Below are 20047 nucleotides of genomic sequence, written 5' to 3'. Positions count from 1 at the left end.
CCTCACTGCAATACCATGATTGCTAAGAGTTAAGTTTCATTGAAATGAGTAAGATTATTCATGGAAAAGAATGACAGAATTTGATTTGTAATTTCCAATTAAAAAAAAATAAATTACAAGCTGTGTCAGTTAAAAGGCTCATTACACAAAAGAAACAGGGCTGTAGCTGCATGTCATAGCTGGAAGGTAGAGGAAAAAATAGGGATTACTGGCATTATTCTTTTTCTGTGGTTTTCTGATTCATTATTGGTGTGAGTGTGGAAATACAGCTTTAGGGATCAGTATCTTAATGACTGCCTGAGAAAATGCGTCATTATATTGTGTAGATCACAGAGAACCTACCTGTAAATTGTACTGTTTCAAGTATGGCTGCTACAAATTGTAGAAGAAAATAACTTAATTTTCATTTTTGTCAGTTTGGTAGCTGGGCAGGTCAGCTGGGTGATGGAAGAGCTCACTTGATCGGAGTATATACAAACAGGTGTGACTTTTTTAAGTGACTAATTCAACTCTGTATTCTGTTTAGCTGATTCATGCATAGTCTAAGGTGTACTGTTAGAAATGCTAATGGTATTTTTGCAGGCATGGTGAGAGGTGGGAACTACAGTTAAAGGGGTCAGGAAAGACCCCATACTCCAGGTAAGTTGCAGTTAATCTATGTACATTGAAACTGGATGTTTTCTTTTTGAAATTTGCTTTGATTTTATGACCTATTTCTTATTTCTCTGTTCTCCCTAGGAATGGCGATGGAAGGGCTGTGCTTCGCTCTTCTGTGCGAGAATTTTTGTGTAGTGAGGCCATGCACTATCTTGGAATCCCTACAAGCAGAGCTGCTAGGTATTTTTCTTTTCTTTTTCACAGCATCCTTATTTACAGTTAATTTTGTGACTGAGTTTCACTGAGCATCAATAAAGCAGGAGAATTAGTTTCCAAGAGGATAGATTTTTCTTTTCATATGTATGCAATGAGAACAAAATATATCCCTCCAGTTTCATAGATTTTTGGATAAAACTTTCCAGTAATAATGAGCTCCAGCAGTTAATCCATTCACTTTTGTCTTTGGTATGCTTTAAAGTACCACTTTGTTTAAATACAATATTGTGTACTGTCTGTGTCTTGCAGTGAACAGCTGTTGTTCACTTGTAAGACTGTCTTAACTGAATTACCTTAATTTGAAATCTGGTTCATTTTGCAAAGAAAGTAAAAAGTGGAACTTCGATTGAGTGATTATATCTGACACTAACTCCCCTCTCCAGCTTTTGTGATACTGTGATCAAGAGTTTCTTCTCTTTAAAAAAAATAATAAATTATTCTCTCCCTGTTGCTCATCAAAAGACTTGCAAAAACAGCAGGACTAGATCCTGCCCTGTAAATAGTAATACCTTTAGTATATGTGGCTAATCAATGACTCTATTAATACATTTTACATGGTTAATAAATGAGTCTTTTATTACCCTAAAGTTAAGCATTTGGGTGAGTTTTTCTTGGATCAGACCAAGTAGGAAAATGTTGAGAGTGGCTATTTCTGTATTGTCATAGTCACCTAGTTGCAATTTTTAAGATTGCTAGGAAAAATTGTCAGTCAGATGAATAGACGTTAGTATTGGAGGTAGTACTGAATGTAGGCAGTTGCTCTCAATTCTTTGTTTGTGCAAACACCCCTTGAGTAGAGGGAGACCTTGTAAAAAAAAATAATTTAAAACTAATTCAGTTTGAACCAAAGAAGACTAATACATTCACTCATTTTGGATGATTTTCTCAGAATTAAGTAAACCAAATTTTTCAGATGATCTTGTTTAAAATGTCAGGTTCATTTTGTGTTCCAAATAGTCTCGTGTCTGTACTCCAGCATTTCAGGCTTTAAAGAAAATAATTGTTCTGTAGAAAAGGCCTGTACTCAGCTGCCACATGGCTAGGTGTCGGTATTTGCAAAGTGTCTGCAAATCTCTCTAGCATTAATTCCAATACATTTGCTCTGTTGAAGTCCAGTGTTTGTAAATGACATTTTTGATGGTTTACTCATTGACTTCATCTTGGGACCCTTTGCTGTTGGCTGTTACTGCAGAACTTTAAATCTGTCTGAGTATCAGCAGGAAAGCATCTGGCAAGGTTATAGCCTTTCTTTGCTGTCGTCTCAATAAATTGTTCAGTGCAAAACCGATATGAAATTGCTCCTTAACTGTGCACAAATTCTACTGAGTACACAGTGTGCTTTAGTTCTTTGCTGGCAAATTGGTTAAATGCCTGGCTCTCTTAACTGCTGTACAAGCTCTCCAGACTGTTTGCAAGACTTCATTTAGAAAAAACCCAGCTGATATCCATATTCTTCCCAACGGGGAGCTGTTGCACTGAGGCTGGTGGGATGCACTTACAGAGGTCTTGTCAAGTCTTGGCAGAAGTGTAGGGAAAAGCCTTACAGCTTATCCCGGAACACCCAGCAGGTTGGTTTGCTCTATTAATTTTAATTACTGTGTTCCCAATGGGATGCTACATTTTATGACTGTATTGCCAGATAAAGAACACTTCTTCATATGGTACCATTTTAGTCACATACTGGGACTACCAGTTAGCAGTGTTATGTATTAGGTCAAAAAAGTGAGGCAATAGTCATAGTTTTCAGAGTGGCCTTTACTTGCATAGGGCTTGATGTTCATGCAAAACAGCAAGCAGAGCACTTGGGAGTGCAAAGTCCGGCCCTTAAGCTAGAGCCAGGGGTAGGGAGGGATATAATCCGTCCATCCGTCTGTGAGTGCTGTTCCAGCTTCTCTGGTGTAAGAGCAATTTCAGTGCTCCATTTCCTGTGGTTGAGTGTATGTCTGATCTCCTGCTGCCTTCTCTCAAGTAATGGTACTTACCAACTGCAGGGACCATTTGAAAACTATTTTTATAGTGGGAAAGTAGTTATCTTTATGTGGCTGCTCCACTATCTGGCCAGCTCTTAAGTGTTACTTGTCCATTAACTCGTATTAGTAACTAACCAAATGTTAATGCCCCCGTGGACTTTTTGTCATTAATAAGGGAAGTGCTGGTATTCTGCGGGAGTTTTGCAGAAAGCCTGCTAAGAGTTACATGGCCAAAAAGAAACAACTGCTTTTGGCAGGGGTCTGTTCAACACAGTAAAATTTAATAGCATTATTATTCTGACTTGTCTCCCTTAGTGCTCTGATGCACACACTATTTTGTTAATGCCTGGGATTCGTTCCCTGGTTTTGAATATTTTTGTTTTGAAGGATTAAGTTTTTCTTCTTCCATCTCATTTATGTCAGCACTTTTTGTACTTACTCCTACTGACATACCGATCGTATATATGATTGTTTCCAAAAGAGTCTTTTTTGAAAAAAATTCCTAATGTTGCTTGTATCAGTACAGCTCCAGTAACGGGAGCAGATTGATTTTCAGATACTTTTTCCCTTCTTCTGGAAAAATTCACTGCCTGTTCTTTGCAGTTAACAGAGAACATTCAGTTTGGATAGCTACTAGATACCTTCAAAAATACTGAATATTATAATAATAATTTAGTTTCAAAGCCATGGTTACTGTTGCAAGCAACTGCATAGTGTAAGAATTCAGACAAATCATTCCTTTTCATGATTTTTGGGTACATATTTATGTTTATATGCATACCCCACATTTTTGATCCAACTAAATTCTTTCTAAAGTTTTGATGTTATGTAAAAGTATGTAAAACCAGAATCTAGTGTACTCTCAAAATTTAACACCTGGGAGTTGTTTTAATTCTGTGACGATCTTCAGTCATATTTATGAATGCAATATTAGATTTGCCTCTTGTCCTTTTCTGTGTACCTCCAAGGAAAGTTTCGTTCTGTCTTCTGTGCAGTCTTCAACTACCTAATAGAAGGCTATCAGCAAGCAAAGATAAAAAAGAATTATACAAAATGAGCTAATTTTTCCTGCTGCTAGACTCTTGAACAAGAACTTTTCTGTGCCTATTGAGGGGACAACACCTCTTTCAGAAGACAGCACTAAGCATTACTTCTGCTGGATTGTCAGTGTAATCCCAGTTGCTTTGGAGAGAAAACTTCCTATACGTTAACCTTAGGGGAATATGATACCCTTGCATAGTTTGTGAGGATTGATTCAATTTTATTTTTTCTGATACAACAGAAAATACAGTGAAATTACGTATTTTATTTTGTAAAATGAATGTAAGTTGTGAAGTATTTTAAAGCAAGCAAAGTTGTCCAGGCACTTACAAATCTAAATATTTGGATAAACATGAAAATTTATAGGATATGCAGAATTTTAAGGCAAATGAAAGGAAGAGATTGTTTTCAAAAATCCAAGTACAGGTAGCAGTGAAGAAGAGAGGGATAATTATAATGTGTCATCAAAATTATGCCTTTTTTGTGTGTTGATACTATTTGAACAGTTCCTGATTGGTAAAGGTCCCAGATCTGTCCTCAAAGGTCCTGAGACAACAATTTTGGCTCATGTAAAGGGCAACTTCCATCTGATGCAACAATTTGGTTTCTAATTTCTCTGTCCTAATTTCGCTGTCATCCTCAGGGAAATTGTGACTTATTTAATGTTAACACGCTAATTGGTCACTGAGGTTCCAAATGAATGCAGTACTTTTTCTGAATGCAACCCCTTGCCCAAGAACAGTGTAAGTAATGGAAATGGGACAACATTGTATAAATGCAGAATAAATGCATCTTGCTAATGAAGCTTGGTAAGCCTCCGCTTACTGTTTGTGTCATTTGTAAATACAAAGCTATGCCAGCAAGACGATCTTTCTTTTTATGAAAGAAATAAAGTTATATAAAATATGACTTGATCTTTATTGTAAATTATTTTTCCTGAGATAACTTTTTAATGTTCATTTCTTGTTTGTTACAGCTTAGTTGTAAGTGATGATGATGTGTGGAGAGACCAGTTTTACAATGGAAATATTAAGAAAGAAAGAGGTAATGAACACATTTAAAAATAATAAGTTGAAATACTGTAACTTAATTCTTCATTGCAAAAATGAATTTTAATATGTCGAATATGTGTAATAGAAAGTACTAAATAGGCTTAATTTCAATTATTAAGATATAAAACCTCTCCTGAGAAAATCAGTCTGAAATATATCTTAGTTAAAGAAATGAAGCCCTATGAACAGGTCTACTATGATTGTGGCATATGTGTTGTAGGGGTATAATTTTTATGTTCACTTGCCATTACAAAAATGATATTGAAAACTAGGGAAATTTTCCATTGTTCTAGGACTGTGGGAACGCTACTGTGACTGTGCCATTGCTGCATCACCTACAACTGCCCTGAAAAAGAATGGGATGGCACAGCATGGGGAAAAATCTATTTATGTTGATTTTTTTCTTTGTTGCTAGCATCTCTGGAGTAATTTCTTATTAATGCAGTACTGGAATTTTGCCTGTGTTTGCTGGTATAGCAAATTAAGTTTTATCATTAAAATGTATGTATAGTAAAGTAATATTATACATATTTATCTGTTATGCATTGAGCACACTTACAAAAATACCAGTTTAACTGTGCGTATATAAATTCTGCGTCTATAGAAACAACACATGATGGCTTTTACTATGGAACTATTTTATTTTGCTGATACTCTGTTTACATTTAAACACATGTGTCTATATTAAAGGTGCAATAGTGCTACGTCTTGCCAAATCATGGTTTCGTATAGGATCCTTAGAAATCTTAGCTCATTCTGGGGAACTGGACTTACAAAGGTTTGAATTTAATCTTCATAGTAACTATATTAGTTTTCTTAACAATCAAATACATGTTAGAATGCAGCTGGAATTTAGACAAAGTATTTAGAAAGTAAGATTACATAATTTAGAAAGATAAGCTTTTTTTTTTGCGTGTGTGTGTGTCAAGCAATTAGCATGACAATTTTTTACATCTACTGTAAATATTTTAAAGTTGGTCATTTCTCCTCAGGAGCAGTAGAAATTGTGCTGGGGTGCTTAAAAATGAGCAAGAACTCATAGCAGCAGTTGTACATTGTCGTAATTGATAATGCAGTTTAACTTCCCTCATCACTCTACACTGTCCTTCTTTCCTTTTTTTTGAAATCTCATAGCAGATTTTAGTTGTAAAACTGAATTAAGGAACTGATTTTAAGTTTTGGGGTTTTTTTGTTGGTTTGGTTTTTTTTTTGTTAAAGTATTTGTGACCCATTGGATTTAAGAAGCAGGTAAAGATCACTTGTACTCATGCAAAATAGATGACTACTTCCTGCCTGTTTTGGAGGGGGCCTCAGAAAGAGTGGCCAAGTGCAGGCCAAGGCTAGTGTGACCATCTGTGCTTCCCCCTCAGAGAAGGTCCTCCTGAAAGAGCATGTCCTGGAGCAAACAGTTAAAATTCAGAGGCAATAGGTTGGACCCCTGTCTAAAGGTCAGGTTGCTAGGTACTCTGTTAAAATCATCATAGTTTGAGGAGAGTTCAGTGATTTGCTCCAACAACCTGATTAGAAGGTAAAATGTAGCTATTTGTGTGCACAGCCACACAACCCTTGCCCAAGTCCAACCCTTGCCCAGCTCCAACCCTTGCCCAGGCTGCCTACTCCAAGTGTAGATAGTGCTTACAGCTTCCTGTGCCAGTGGCCCTGGCTGGCTCTGACCACAGGAAGGTCCTACAGGGACCTCCTAAATGTACTACATGCCAGCCACTCTACTTTAAAGCTTTAGATCTACAAAGATGAATATCTGACAGGCATTGCAATTTTTAATGCATGTATCCCAGTTTCCTGAGCCTGTCTTGTAGGACTATGCAGCACTGTTTTGGGAATGGCCAGTTACTATGGCAAGTAACCCTACTTCATAAGATTTCAGCCATAACATTTTCTTTGTGAGAATTCTGATGCAGAATTATTCCTTGTAATCATAGACTTTTTTTTTTTTTGATGCACAAACTTTTTTTTTTTTCCTAAAAAATTGATGCTACTGCATGCACAACCAGATCCTGGTGTGCTCTGGAAGTTTAACACGTCGGAATAATTTTAACTCTACATGTCAGTCTCCAGTCATATTTATAACTGGAACCTTAGGTTTTATCTCTAAGCATTTGGAAGGTCTTAATCCAAGAGTCATTGGAATAAATAGATTGCATTTTCTAATCAGTGTTTGCAGCAAGATGTAGATCAGCATTTATCTGTTTGAAAACAAGAATTTTGAATAATCAGTTCTAAAACTACCAGTTTTGTTTAAAGAATTCTGCCTCTCCTATTACAGAAGATTGCTTGACTTTATCATCCAGGAACATTTTCCATCAGTAGCCCTGAATGATTCAAATAGATATCTGGTAAGTCTTTTTTAAAAGTTATTTTTATTTTCCACAAGCATATGAACAAAAATTATACAAAGCTTTTCAAACTTTAGAGTTTAAAAGGTTTTAAAATTTGAAGTAAGCTTTCAGGGTTTATTAGCTAAAGTTTGTTAACTGTCTTCAGTGAAAACCTACTTCTTGAAGTTGTTTTTTTATCAAAGTCAAATATGAACATTCTTCACCACTTTTCATTATGGAAATGTTTGTTGGGAAGCTTCCATTTTCTGTTATTTTTTGTACTCATACTGCTTAGATTTTAAGTGAGCAGTGGTCATGAAATGATGAATTATGCTTTTTTTAGTATAAATGTAGTATATATAGTACTAGTATATACACTAGTATATATAATGTCTTTGTTTCTTTTTTTAACTTTCTAATTTCTTTTAGGGCATCTGTATGTACTTATTTAATTATAGTCTTTGCTGGATAAAGTTATTGTGCAGTCACATCATTTAGAATGTGAATGAAAAGTCCTGACAGACAGAGGTATACATTTAAAAATAGAATGTATGTCATATTTCTAAAGTGAATCAAATGTTTATGTTATTTATTGTATTCCATATTTTTGATTCAGAGGACTTGAAGTAAAAGTTTTATTTGATTTTAGGATTTTTTCTCTACAGTCGTATCAGAGACTGCAAATCTGATTGCATTGTGGATGTCTGTGGGGTTTGCACATGGTAAGCTGCAATAGATGGCATTGACTTTACAGGAATGACTCTTTATAGTGATATACTTAAAGGTGGCTTTTATTTCTCACTTTGTTCTTCAGTTCTTCTGATGTCTTCCCCTACAGCAGTATCTGTTATGCATTAAAATACAAGTTTTTTCATAACAGAGTTAGAAGCTTCTGATCAGAATTTCTGATCTTTCAAAGCGTGACTGTATCTGACAGAAGCAAGAATATGGGAGCAAGAATTCTCAGAATTGTTGTAATAGTCTGATGTACGAAGACCATGTATTGATGTCATATATAAGTTTAATTGCTCTGAAGTTGATGCATCCACATAAAAACCTGGCCTTTTATAGTGTTTAGGATACAGTACTGTCTGCCTTTGTTTCAGATTTATGTTATGAAAAATAACTAATACAGCACTCATTCAACTTGCAAAGAGGCATCTAATGCCGTTTGCAAGATGCTGTTTCAATAGTGTGTAGAACTGAAAGGAAAAGGAAACAGTGCCACCTAGGTATAGAAACCAGATGCAAGATAATGTACTGAACAGTTTCTCATTTTCATACTTAAAATGCATGCCAGGCCAGAGGAAGAGAAAGTTTATTTTCCAGAGTCTGACTTCTGAAAGGGAACTGCTCCAAAGTTCTCTAGATTCAGTGGATCTATTTCACAGCAACTTTTCAGGAGACTACAGGTGGAATTTTAACTTTTGTTTCTCCTTGTTGTTTAATTATAGGTGTGTGCAATACAGATAACTTCAGTTTATTATCCATAACAATAGATTATGGTCCATTTGGATTTATGGACTCCTATGACCCAAGTGAGTGTAGGACCTGTTTCTAAATATTGTTTTTTATTTAAAATAAATTCTTTGTATTAATTTATGTAGTTCCTGTGTGCATGTAAACTCCCAGAATTATTAGCAGAAAAATCCCAAGCACGTGCATTGTGTGAAAAGTTTTAGGGAAAAAAATATATCAAAGCCCAGTTTTATGATACGCTATACAGGTTGCATTTCAAGTGCTGAAAATCTTGTTAATGAACTATTACTATTAAACCCATTTTCATGAGAATGTTTCCAGTTGAACTTCATCAATTAAATACAACTGAAACAAATCTTGCTTAGGTTTCCTATTTATTTTAATACGTGTTTATACATGTTACTTTTCCAAAAATACTTACAAATCCTGAATCTGGTTGTTTGCTTAGTCTGTGTGCTAAATAGTAGCATTATATGTAGTAAAAAACATTGAATCAGACATTGATTTTAGTGTAAAAATGGTCTTTTTTCTCTTTAAAGATCTGAATTTATTTTGTATCTTCAGGTAGGAAAAATGTCACTTGTGACACATGGGAACTTGTCCGTGAAGGATGTATTCCTTATATTTGCAAATAATAGATCTTGAGTTAATGCACTGTAAATTAGTATCCTTGTGATCTGATTTTAAATATTTAGTAAATTTAGGGCTTTTATTAGTTTGCTGTGTAAGTATAAAAATTAATGCACTTCAGTATTTTAACATCAATTGTTTATTGTGATTACTCTGTTATGGAAAAGTAATGTTTTGTTTGAAACAGATTTTGTTCCAAACACATCTGATGATGAAGGGAGGTATAAAATAGGAAACCAGGCAAATGTTGGGCTGTTTAATCTGAGCAAGCTGTTACAAGCTCTAAAACCTTTATTGGATCCCAGGCAAAAGCAGCTGTAAGTAATCCTTAAAATATCTTAATGCTTAATGCTTAAAAGAATGGGATGGGAGACCCTTTAATCACCACATGCATGGGAAAGAAAAGGATTAGCTTTAAAAATCTTTTTTTCTAAGTGGAAATTGATTCTGAATTAATTATTGGCCAGAATAAGGTTGGAGGGAAGGAAGAAAGGTTTCCATTGGTCATAAATAATAGCAAAATATGACTGGAAGATGGTCCTAGATGTCGTGTGGTCCATTCTCCTTTCACTAAGGTAGGACCTTTGCCTGTAGTTTTCTATTCTAAGTTTGTCTAGCTTGTTCTTTAAGATGCTTACTTATGAAGACCATACACCCTCCTGAAGTAATGAGACAGTATTCTAATATCCTATTGTAAAGATTCCTAATATGAATTTTCTTTTGTGCAATTTAAACTGACATTTTTACTTGGTATGAAAACAAAGAACATTGTATTTTTGTTCTTTGCAGCAGCTATTTATGTATTTGAAGCCTATTAAAATGTTTCTCCTCAGTCTTATTCTCACTACAGATCTCACTTGTTTCAGAATATCAATGTTTGTGAGATATCAGACAGAAGTTTTTATTGTTTAGTGTACAGTGGGATTGTACCCACGGTAGTATTTCACTTCCACAGAATTTCACATTTCTTTTGTTTTTGCAGAGCTTCCCAGATTTTGGAGGGGTATGGTGAGTGCTATTACATGCGGTATGCAGTTCCAGAGCTCAGACCTTGTAATCACTGTACTATAAATTATATTATGTAACAATTTCCTTACTTTGTTACTATTTTCAGTTTCACAGAACTATTCAAAACAAAATTGGGTCTTCTTGGGGAGAATGAGGATGATAACTATTTGATTGCTTTCCTCCTAAAAGTGAGTTTGCTTTGCTAATTTTGTTGGCAAACATCTGAACTGATACCCCATACTTTAAAAACACTAATAGAAGTATCTTCTTTTCATTAGCTTATGGAAGATACAAAGGCTGATTTTACAATGACATTTCGACAGCTCAGTGAAATTACTGCAGACCAGTTAAAGGAACTCCATATTCCTGAGGTATTAATACTAGCACCCAATTTTAGGAATACTTAATACAGAATAAGCAATCAAATTGCACATAACCCTGGTATAATAGAGGGTGTCTCAAGCCATGATTTGTCTGGGAAATGTGTCATTGTAGCATTATTAAGGGACAGGGAGATTTATATATCTGTGTCGTGCTACCACCCCATGTTAAGCCTGTGTCTGATAATGAAGGATACGTTAACAAAGAGTGCTAATGAAAGATACATTAATGAAGAGTGCTGAAGTCAGATTTTCAGCCTCTGGTACAGGTCCAGTATGAGTAGTCATAAATATTCATGCACAGGTGAGGATGTGATTTTCTTCACATTTAAGATGGGTCTGTTAGGAAGAACTTTTCCCCCTCTCTCATGTTTTTTTTCCAGCTGCACACTAAAATTGACCTAAAAATGCCAGAATCCTTTGGAAACACTGCAGGAGTCCTTACATTCATTTAGTATTAACTGGAAACATTCTGAAATTCCTCCTAAAGCAGCCTAACCCGGCACACCTTTGAACAAATGCTTGATTCCCACACTCGCCTGTTATCCACCTGCCTGACCCCCAGCTCTTAGTCACTTCTGTAATTTTAACTCATTTTTATACCTAAATGTGGTTTTCATTACATTTTTGACTCCCATTCCTTTTAAAAAAAACCACAGATGTGATCAAAACTTTGTTTTGTTCTTGCTTTTAATTTCCCTTACTTAACTCTGCCCATTTTTTTTTTCTTGTATATCTGCTGTTTACCTCCTTTTATCTGTGTCCATTTCTTTCTAATCTGTTCTTTCTCTGAAGTTCATTTTTTATCTGTGAGCTTTGGCTACTTTGTCTCAACCAAGCAATATGAAGCAGCTGTTAGCTCAGTGCAGTCAGCCAGGGAAGCCTAGTTTGTGGTGGTTGTCCAACACTGGAGGCAGTAACCCCAAGCTCTGGTTTCTCTCTGTTTGCCTTTTCCAAGTTCTGTCTTTTCTCCCTTCTTCCTCTCCTACTGTCTCTAGTCTTCTCCTCAGTCTTCTCCTATCCCTTTAGCCTTAAGTTTCCATTTGTCTCCACACCTTATCTTTCTTTATCAATATATTTCCCTTATTCCACAATTTTGGAAAATAAAAAAATCTCTACAAATAGATCTGATCCACATACAAAAGTCAGAAGAGAGTAAAACCTCTAGTTATGTAGTCTAAAAAATGAAATAGGTCAGACAATAAGCCAGACAATAAGGAAAAATAAGACTGAAGTGCTGGAGGTGTTTAGGTAGAATTTGCCATAACAGAGATAGATTAATACGGATGTGTCACGCTAGCAAAAAGAAAGAATTTAAATACAGAGGAAAATATATTAGTAGAATTTTGGGGGAGAAAATTCCTTGAAGGGTCATTATATGTTTTCATTTTAAATCCTTTTAATATTCATTTACTTGCTTTGGTTTTTGCTTAACAGGAACAAAATTCTGATTACCCACCATGAACTGTTTCTTTCTCTTTAGGAGTTCTGGGCTCTCCAGGATCTGGGTAAACACAAGTTATTTTCAAAATGGATTGCTATGTACCTCTTGAGATTAAATCGGTAAGTCTGATGGAGTTTCAAGTGTAAAAATAACACCAGATGTGTATTTGCTGGAACCAGGTGACTTTAATCTGCAATGATTTTCCATAATCTTTAGCGGATATAGTAAACTGGCCCAAACGTGGCTTCATATGCCTTTTTTGTCTTTATGGTTCTAGATTGTGCTAGATTCCATAATAATTACTATTGTAGTTCTGTTTTGACACACAGGTATGTAAAAATAACATGTCTGTATTTTTTGTCCTTCACTGAGCAACTGATCAGATTTCTTTGGTTGATAATTTTTGTTAAAATACCAGTCCTACAGATTCAGTCCAAGAATCACAAACAGGCTTTGCAAATACATAGGAACGAATAGTGTTTCATTACTGGTAATGCATATATTTTTTACTATGTAATAATCCTGCTTTAGGATGACTGGGGGTGGAAGTCGAACAGTTGTGAATACACAGACTGTGTTTGGAAACCGCTGGTGTTGTATAGATACGGACATGCATGTTAGAACTTCCTACCAATTCTTTTGTCTTAAATCAATAAAGAATGTAACATGGTTTTCTTAGTGATAAATGGTATGCATGGCTGATAGTATCGAAAAGAAGTACGTATCAGGTACTCAGAAATTTTAGGCAGTAAATACAATTCTTTGGGGAAAAAATCAATACAAGATACAAAACCTACAAGAAAGTGTGCAGTTTTGTCTAAGTCTAATTGTTCTTAGAGATTCACACCTGCTTCCACTGAACACAACAGCAGAACACTTAATGATTTTAATGCAAGTCAAATAAGATATTTCTAAAAATAAATAAGCATAACCCTCATTAGCTAAAGCACTTTCTTTTTTCTTCTTTTGTTTTTCATGTATAGTAACGAGGGTGATTCAGACACCTGGAGAAGAACAAGAATGACAAGTGAGTAAAACAATCCAAAGGAATCATATGCTTGGAGATAGCAAATATCTATTTACATAGGTTATTTTTCCTTTTGAGGAGAACTAAAATGTACTGTTTTTCTGAAGAAGAGAAATTCTCATTACACTGCTGTGAATCTTGTAATACTATACATTCACTGTGGCTATCTCTGGTTTCACCCACTCTTGTGATTAGAATCTAGCCATGAGTGTATGGCTAGACCTGTGAATATATATGTACTTTTTACATAAGTTAAATGATCAAGAAGTCCTTTGGCTACAGTGAGGCTCCCTTCCCCCTTCGGGATCCCCCTTTACCCTCCTTAAAAAAAAAAAAAAATTATCCTTAATTTAATTGTCTGCAATTATCAAGAAATTGGTCTGGCCCAATCCCCTTCTGTTGTGAATACAGTCGTGGTCATATCAGTTGACTGAGGCCTGAGAGCGTGAGATCTGTGAAATGCCTCGCAACTCCTAGTCCAAGCTGCTCTTCTCTAGATTCTGCTGGTCTGCAATGACAGAGCGCATGTCTGTTCATATTCTGGGTGATTGAAATCACAAGTGATGAAGACCTCATGAAGAAGACTTTTCCTATCAGTATCCACAAAGGCTGCTCTGACCTGTGTCACACCGTATGTGAATATAGACAGTGAAGCAATTGAATTCAGCTGTCCACATATGGTCTCTTCCATATCAATCCTCATTCACCTACTAATTTATTTTCTTTCCTTTAGTTCTTTGTTTAACTTTTTATATTTCTTTTTTCTCTTAATTTTTTTTTTTACCTCCTTTTTTATGATTTCCATTTGGAGATTCAGGAGATGCCAGGCCTCCAGCTTGTTCCATGCTTTCTTTGGTGCTTGTGGAATTGATTCATTTTTTTCCCCTTTTGATTCCCTTAAGAACTTAAGGTTATTATTGGCCTGTGGGAGCATGGTTGTCTGTATCTTGTTGTGTCTTAAGTGGCGCTTCACCTTAGTGTCTTGAAGTGGTGCTCCCCAAGTTGTAACTCTTCATTGCAAAATAGCGTGTTCCTTGAAGGGGCCCCTAGGATTTGATTTCCTTGTGAGAGATGCCCTTCCTCTTCTGCTGTATCTGCTTTTCCTGAGTGCAAGCAACATCTTTTCCTTGATCTGTATTTCCTTCCTTTAGAAGTCTGTGAATGTGTCGGTTTGCATTGCTCAGAAGAACATTGTTCTTCTCCAGTGATGAACTTTTGATAACATCAGGAAAGATTCTGATAGGCATCCTGTACTGGTAGTGGCTCAATGGACTAAGATTTGTCTGAGTGTACAAATAAGTCCGAATCCTTTCTACATGTTATAAAGAATTCAGGTTTCTGATAGGCACCCACTTTTTTTTTTCCTGCACCTGGAGAAGAAAAATCCTTACTTGTGAAAGGACTGTCTAGTCATGGAAGTCAAAGGAAGGTACTTTGATTCTCCAAGTTATTCTAAATACAAAATGGTAGCGGTATTCCATTGAGCTATCTATCTTATTCAGGGGGAGATTTTTTTGGATCTGCAGTAAGCTGTGGTAAATTTGTGAAATTTGCTTATAAAGTCAATGAGCAACTGAAAATCTTTGGCCAAAAGGGAATGAAGGAAATTCAGGATATGATAAAGTTCTGCACAGGGGGTATTACAAGGTTCAATGTTACACTGCTTTGCAGGGTATTTTGTTCCCATTTCTAATGGAAATGACTCTACTCTTTTATTAGCTATCGATTGGCCGTTTTCTTTGAAAGCTTTAATTGATTTAGTAGGCAAATGGCAGATGATAGCACTGGCTTGCAGTAATCAGATAAGATAGTCAAAACTACATAGGGCACAATTTATCATCACCTGGACCTTCAAGTTTACATCCACATTTTCTAACCAAGGCTCTATCCGTTTCTAAGAACACTTCTTAAAATTTTATATGTATTTTTAGAAAGTTAATATGAAACCAGTTACCAAGAAGAAAGGTTTGGTTTATTATTTGTATTTTGTTAGGGTTAAGAAGTTTCAACTGTGGGATTCTGAGGCTCTTAGCTCAACTACTTATTCAAGTTTTTGAGCTTCCCTGTTTTTCTCGGCTAAAATTTAATGTGAAAACTGTCTGAACACACTTCTTATTTTTCTATGTTTTTTTGAATATGCTTTTGGAGAAAATCATGACATTCTGAGTTTGGGATGATCTGCAGACGAGCATCATGTTTTTCCATCTGCACCTCAGAAGTACAGAAGACAGATGAAACAAGGAAAAGGTTTTGCCACCAGGATCGCACTTGTTCTAGCGGTCTCAGTTTTGGTAGCAGTCCAAAACTTGATATGCAGAGATTCATGGTTAAGTTAGTTAAGTTTTCTTCCGTATAATTGGTCATCACTCTATATTCATACAGCAGAGCTGCCGAAATTTGTAACAGGCTACCAATGTTACTTTGTTATTATTTTATTTGAAGTTTAATTTTACTTTTAAAATCAACAAATCTTGTTACATTTTTGCTAGCTGCTCCATATGACAGTGTGACTGAAGTTTCTCACAGAGTTTTGTTGTTGTTGTTCTCTTTTACATCTATACATTTAAATAGATCTCTTAGATGCCCCTTGTGGTATCTTTAATTTTTTGTTTGTTTGTTTGTTTAAGTATATGCTCGTAACAGCTGTCCCTTGTCAGTACAACTTACAGCAGAAATCTGGCACAACTCAGCCAACTGTACATTTTTACCCAGCATTTCATGTTAAAGACAAAACTGTTGTGCCTCTCTATCTAGATTTTTATATGGGTTGGTATGTGCCACTAAATTTCATCTTTAGTTATTGACTGACCTTGAATATATTGCCATTAACACCTCATTATTCATCACCTTTCCCTCATCATTAGTAAGTGTAGTAAAATATCTCCCTTCTCAAAGTATATTACCTTGAAGCATTTGAAGTTCATCACTTATTATCTTTATTTTTTTCTCTCTTCATTTAGTTTCTAGTTCTTAGTGGCACTTTATCTTTTACTGCCTAAACGTTGATCAAAAAGTTTTGACAATCCAAATCCCAATACAAGTCTATAATTGTATTTCTTCACAAAAGAAATGTGTAAAAAAAAAATAAAATTGTAGACCAGATCATAAAATGCTCATAAGGGCACAAATTTCTTCTGCTTTGTCCTTTTCTTATCTGGCTTGTCTTAGTCTTTCATAATTATCTTGTCACTTGTGTTAATTACAGATATTTTTAACACGACTGCGAAACTTGTCAATTTGCAATTGTTAAGAATATATTTCTGGGACAAATACTCTCCTGCTAATATGAGTCATGGTTTTAATGTGAATTACCGTTTTTTGTATGAGTCATATGTTAACTTCTCCACCTTTTAAATATTCTTTTTATATTGTTATCACACTTTACTATTGAAAACCCATTTACTGGCTTAAATCAAATGCTTGGCCAGAGCAAATTATGTTGCTGAGTGGGAAAACACTATTTCTGTAGCAGTTAGGGCAGGGTGTTGTGACTATGTACAGGTTATCAGTGTTCCAAATAGCTAGTCGTATTTATTGGCTTTTGTTTAATACATGCGAGTGCATACAGCACAGCGGTAATGTGAAAAAGAAGGTCTCTGTCTGGATGGATTGCATCTCAGTCTTCATTCTCATGGAAGTCAGCACCTGGACATTGTGCCGGAATGTTGTTCTATTAGCTGGGCAGCTTTTATAAAAGAGGGAGCGGCAGCGCCACCAGAGATGCTTCTGGTTTCAGCCCATGTTCTGATTTTGTAAGAGGGCCTCACCTTCTCTCTTCTGGCAGGAACATGAGCAGTCAGAGTTCAGCACCTAGAGCAGAGAGTGATTTTTTTTTTTTCCTTCACTTTTCTAAATAACATAAAGACCCTTTGTGTAATGCTGCTGTATGTCAACTCTTGTGGCTTAAAATGGCTATCATTCAGTTCCAAACATAAAGAATTTAATTGTATTGTGATACATAAAATAATCATGCAAGTGTTGTTTCACTGATTGCATAGCTTCAGTAAATTCTAGTTTGTTAGCTGGTTAAATGGCGCTTTTTAGAAGCAGTGCTTATTATAGAGAAGTCTGTTCACTGCGCTAGGCACTAATTCTGTATGGGGAGCTATTAAATATGAATAAAGTCTTGTGATGGTCTGACCACAAAATCTTGGGAGGAGCCAGTCATAGCTTTTCAAAAGACATCAGTTGTCTTGGTAGTCAGCTAGGATAAACAAGTTACAGTTGCAAGCTGAAGAAGCAGTACAAGGACATGCAAGAACAGAGTGATTTGGGAAATGGAACAATATCAAGATTAATCTTTTTATCCAAAATACTGTTTCTGATTGTCCCCCTCCTAATATAATTTATTATTTGTAAATAAGATTATAACAAATTGATTAGAGGAAATGAGTAGAGGGAAGTTTTAGATGGTGAGTTTGATGAATACCCTGTTTTCTCTAATAGCCTCTTTCAAATATGCTCTAAGGGTATTTATAAGAATATTTTATATAGTTATGTGGATTTTTTGGAAAGAAATATATAAAATATGAGGCTTGAACTATCATTTATTCATATAAAACCTACTGGGACATCAGTGGAAAGAGAAGGAACAGATGAAGTTTGCCTTTGTCCATAAATCACAGACTTTTGATTTGAAGTCCATGAGTGATAATGCCTCTGCTATCACTGATTAATCTCTTCAGGTAATAATCAGCTACTGAATTTCAGGAATATGCAGACCAATGACAAATTAAGACTTAAAATGCAAGCTTGAGATGTTTGTTACAGTTAATCTGTAACATTGTTTTGATCATTAATTAAAGGGAAAGCTTTCTGAAGCAGAATCCTAGGCTTTAATGTCAACACAACTTTTATCTTTGCTCCGCAATTATCTGCTAAAAAATTGATAATAAAAGCCATGTGTGCTTATGAGAATTGTCCTCCACACACAGTTTGACAGAACTCCTTTTATGAGTTGCTGTCCTGTAAAGATACAGCCCGGGTTACTAATTCCGCAGTTTCTTTTTCAATGTCCTTACAATCTCCCTGCCACTAATTAGGCAGAATCAGCCAGGAACACGCCAGAGCAGCAGTGCAGCTGCCATGGGTGTTTCCCAGAAGATACAGCAGGCACTTGTGGAAAAAACTGGGCACCCCCCTCCTCCCAGGAAACTCAAAGGATATGACAAAGTTGAAAAAGTAGTTTCTAAAAAATACAGCTGAAATCCAACATTAAAAGCTTTTATGGCTAAATTTTTGATATATGATGTAGAAGAAGGAATATCTAAGTACATATACTTTAATGAATAACTCAATAATTTCTTTGTACATTAAATAATGTAATACTCATCTCCAGGAATGTATTGACAACATTAAAATATGCTTTCCAACAGTATAGCAGAAACCTAGGCCATGGTAAACTAATCACACTTCAAAAGTCTGCTGATCTTTATAACAGGTGTATCAATGTGGGGTTCCACTATTCTAATTTTTGTTTGGCACTTTGGCATTACTGATTGTGCAAGGTTAAAAAGAAATAGCGGCTCATAAAAATAGATTCATTCCTTTTCCTTTTTATGCATTTTTTCTTGATCTGCAAATTAAACCTTGAAGATTTCAATGAAATGTTTCAATGACTGTGTTTTGCTTTTGTTGAATACGTCTAACTAAATTTAACATGATTTACTTTTGGTTTCAGCTGTTAATCCTAGATACATACTTAGGAATTGGATGGCAGAATCAGCAGTGCAAAAAGCTAATTTTAATGATTTCTCGGAGGTAAAATTATTTCTTTCTTTCTTGACATATTTATTAATAATTGACATAATTGTTAATGAAAGAGTTGTTGCATTTACACTTTGAACCTATATTACACTTTGACCAACATTGTACTAATACCAATTACTATTAAAAATATTAACAAAACTATTAATAGTATTAATTACAACATAAATAGTAGTGACTACATTAATAGTAGTACTATGAGCCTATGAGTAAGCAACTCATGGAATAGTTTCTGGAGCCAGGAGGGTGCATAATAGGAAGTGGCAGAGGCTTTTCTTGTTTGCAAGAAAAGTTTTTGTATAAAAACTTACCCATTTGAATTGTTTCCAGGTTCATCTCCTGCAGCAGATTTTACAACATCCCTTCCAGAGACAGCAGGCTGCAGAGAAAGCAGGCTACTCCCTGCGTCCCCCAGCTTGGGCCAAGGATCTTAAAGTAAGCTGTTCATCCTGAGAGAAATTTGAACGAGCAAGAACAACGAACAAGGCCAAAGCTCAGGCCTTCAAATAGGATTCATGGATCAAGACACAGGAGCTTCTCTCCCTTACGGTTTGTGGGCTGGACTCTGCTACTCTGCTAGGCAAGACAAGGTCTTGACCAACTTTACATAAAGATGAAAGAAATGGACCACTATGTATGGTTGCATCAGCAAATTACATCGGCATTTATAACTCTGCCCTTCATATTCAGCTGTGCATTAGAGTCCCAATATTTAAGTTCTGCCAAACTGTCACACTTAACCTCTCAGAATTCATGACTGATCAGGTGGGTCTCAATAGCTTTTAATGGCTGGTCAATTTAAAATCCATCTAAGCTAGTTTTAATCATACAGTATTTTGATGAATGTTCTCCTTGCTGTTACACACTGTTCAAATATAATGGTATTCTGAAGACATAAATGTTCTCAAGTCCTTTGCAGTGTTGGAGCAGAGGATCATCTTACACTTAGACCTTGCCACCTTTTTTCTTCTTGACCTTGTTTTGTCCCATTAAATTGCCAACGAAGATTTAAAGGAGATTCAATTAAATAGTGAGCAAAGA

The 20047-nt window shown here is 35.6% G+C and overlaps 1 protein-coding gene across 3 annotated transcripts in view; it reads left to right on the top strand.

Moving 5' to 3' along the window:
• Nucleotides 1–20047, top strand: part of LOC129203170 (protein adenylyltransferase SelO-like) — a 22282-nt gene extending 2235 nt beyond the window's left edge. For 2 of the 3 annotated variants that reach the window (XM_054817281.1, XM_054817279.1), the window contains exons 4-19: nucleotides 417–481; nucleotides 583–639; nucleotides 739–837; nucleotides 4861–4928; nucleotides 5627–5714; nucleotides 7221–7290; nucleotides 7922–7994; nucleotides 8727–8810; nucleotides 9569–9698; nucleotides 10364–10408; nucleotides 10496–10577; nucleotides 10668–10760; nucleotides 12253–12332; nucleotides 13197–13240; nucleotides 18921–19000; nucleotides 19337–20047. In XM_054817281.1, the coding sequence (XP_054673256.1) occupies nucleotides 417–481; nucleotides 583–639; nucleotides 739–837; nucleotides 4861–4928; nucleotides 5627–5714; nucleotides 7221–7290; nucleotides 7922–7994; nucleotides 8727–8810; nucleotides 9569–9698; nucleotides 10364–10408; nucleotides 10496–10577; nucleotides 10668–10760; nucleotides 12253–12332; nucleotides 13197–13240; nucleotides 18921–19000; nucleotides 19337–19459 (1281 nt within the window). In that variant the 3' untranslated portion in view covers nucleotides 19460–20047. The remainder of the gene's footprint in view (nucleotides 1–416; nucleotides 482–582; nucleotides 640–738; nucleotides 838–4860; nucleotides 4929–5626; nucleotides 5715–7220; nucleotides 7291–7921; nucleotides 7995–8726; nucleotides 8811–9568; nucleotides 9699–10363; nucleotides 10409–10495; nucleotides 10578–10667; nucleotides 10761–12252; nucleotides 12333–13196; nucleotides 13241–18920; nucleotides 19001–19336) is intronic. The other variant, XM_054817280.1, reaches the window with a different exon arrangement.

This window comes from Grus americana, chromosome 2, assembly GCF_028858705.1.
Source record: "Grus americana isolate bGruAme1 chromosome 2, bGruAme1.mat, whole genome shotgun sequence".
NCBI lineage: Eukaryota > Metazoa > Chordata > Aves > Gruiformes > Gruidae > Grus > Grus americana.
This window is presented reverse-complemented; position numbering and strand designations above follow the sequence as displayed.